Source organism: Trichechus manatus, unplaced genomic scaffold (assembly GCF_000243295.1).
Source record: "Trichechus manatus latirostris isolate Lorelei unplaced genomic scaffold, TriManLat1.0 scaffold00120, whole genome shotgun sequence".
Taxonomy (NCBI): Eukaryota; Metazoa; Chordata; class Mammalia; order Sirenia; family Trichechidae; genus Trichechus; species Trichechus manatus.
The window spans coordinates 4,708,317-4,710,080 of record NW_004444056.1 but is presented as its reverse complement, the minus strand read 5'-3'; the positions used below and the strand labels follow the sequence as shown (position 1 = coordinate 4,710,080).

General features: G+C 55.8%; 1 protein-coding gene across 1 annotated transcript in view; it reads left to right on the top strand.

Moving 5' to 3' along the window:
* CDK20 (cyclin dependent kinase 20) overlaps positions 1 to 1,651 on the top strand; it is an 8,785-nt gene extending 7,134 nt beyond the window's left edge. The window contains exon 6 of the mRNA XM_012557802.1: positions 1,454 to 1,651. Within this exon, the coding sequence (XP_012413256.1) occupies positions 1,454 to 1,651 (198 nt within the window). The remainder of the gene's footprint in view (positions 1 to 1,453) is intronic.
* The last annotated feature ends 113 nt before the right edge of the window (positions 1,652 to 1,764 follow it).

Below are 1,764 nucleotides of genomic sequence, written 5' to 3'. Positions count from 1 at the left end.
GATTGAGAGCTCATTCCTTCATTTCCTCTACAAACATCTGTGGAGTATCTGGCACCTGCCAGGCATTGCCCCGTCCTGGGCAAAGACCAGTGAACAAGCAGACGTGTTCCCTGCCCCTATAGGCTCGCCGGCCTGTGGTAAGGCAGACCCAGACACAGTCACTGGAGTGTGGTCAGAGAGAGGCCACCAGTCTGAGGGAGGCAGGGAGGGGGCGTGGCCGCGACCAACTTTGGGGCTCAAGCAAGGCTTCCTGGAGGAGGGCAAGTATAAGCATGAGGAGGCGTTTGTCAAAGAAATGAGTAAAGGGCGTCCTAAGAGGAAAGAACTGGCTGAGCACAGGCCTGGAGAGGAACACCCAGTAGAGGTTCATTGTGGCTGGAAGGCAGGGAAGGTGGGTGAGGAGGGCAGACGGACGACTGGACAGGTGTTGGGGCTTCTCAGGTGAACCTTCCTTCACCCTGATGACCATCCTGCCCCCTCACAAACGCCACACCAACCCTGCCTTCTGTGCGCGCCTCTGTTCAGTCCCCATTGTTAGCACTTTCTACTACCCGCAGCTCCCGCTGGTTCTGCCTTCAAAATGTACCAAGGCCATCTGACCGCTCAGTCCTTTCCTGCTGCCACCCTAGTCCAAGCCACTGTCTCCTGGATAACTGACCAGAATAGCTATTTCTCCCCTTGCCCCATTTATATATTCTTTACCTGGTGGGGAGAGTGACCTCGTCCAAACAGAACAAATCACGTCACTCCTCTGCCCAGAGCCTGCCAGCGGCTCCCATCTTAGTAAAGGCCAGGGTCCTAGTGTCCCACGAGAGTGACACGCTCTGGCGCCATCCCCTCTGAGCCTGCCTGCTTCCTTCCCCTTTGCTTTCTCCTCTGCAGCCACAGGGCCTCCTTAATGGTCCTGAAGCTCATCAGGGCTGCCCCTCGCCGGGTCTGCACGCTTGCTGTTCCCTCAGCCTGGAACACTGTCTCTCCAGGTGTCCTTGTGACTCACGGCACTCCTCTCGGGTTTTTGCCCCAGTGTCCCCTCTCGGTGTGGCCTTCCCTCACTGCTTTTCACATTTTCTACCTCTCCAGTCTTTCTCATTCTTCTGCTTTGTCTTTTCCACAACACTAATCACCATCTGACCTACTACATGTTTCACTTCTTTATCTTGTCTCTCCCATCCCCTGCCCTTGGCTATATTAGAACCTTCACAAAGGCAGAGCTTTTTGTCTGTATGGTTAACTGTTGTATCCTTAGCCACTGGACAGTGCTTTATATACAGTAGGCACTCAATAAATGCTTGTTGAACTGGCTGAATGAATGAGTAGATGAAAGAATCAGTCAGTCATCCCAGGCCTCTGAAGGGCAGAGCGCGCAGTTTCCCCACTCGGGGAGTAACTGAAGCAGAGACGGGTGACTTGTTTCCTTCTGAGATCCTTCTGCTCTCCCTTCCTTGCCCCCCAGGCCCTCCTGCACCAGTACTTCTTCACAGCTCCCCTGCCTGCCCACCCCTCGGAGCTACCAATTCCCCAGCGCCCAGGGGGACCTGCCCCCAAGGCCCACCCAGGACCCCCTCATGTCCATGACTTCCACGTGGACTGGCCTCTTGAAGACTCGTTGTTGAACCCGGAGCTGATTCGGCCCTTTATCCCAGAGGGATGAGACCTTGGCCCAGACTCTCTGCCTGACCCCCAAGGCCACCCAGGCCTCATGTTCCTCCACCTACAGCCTAATTTGACCTTCCAAGGCCCTCCCGGCACCACCTGGGCCCCTCC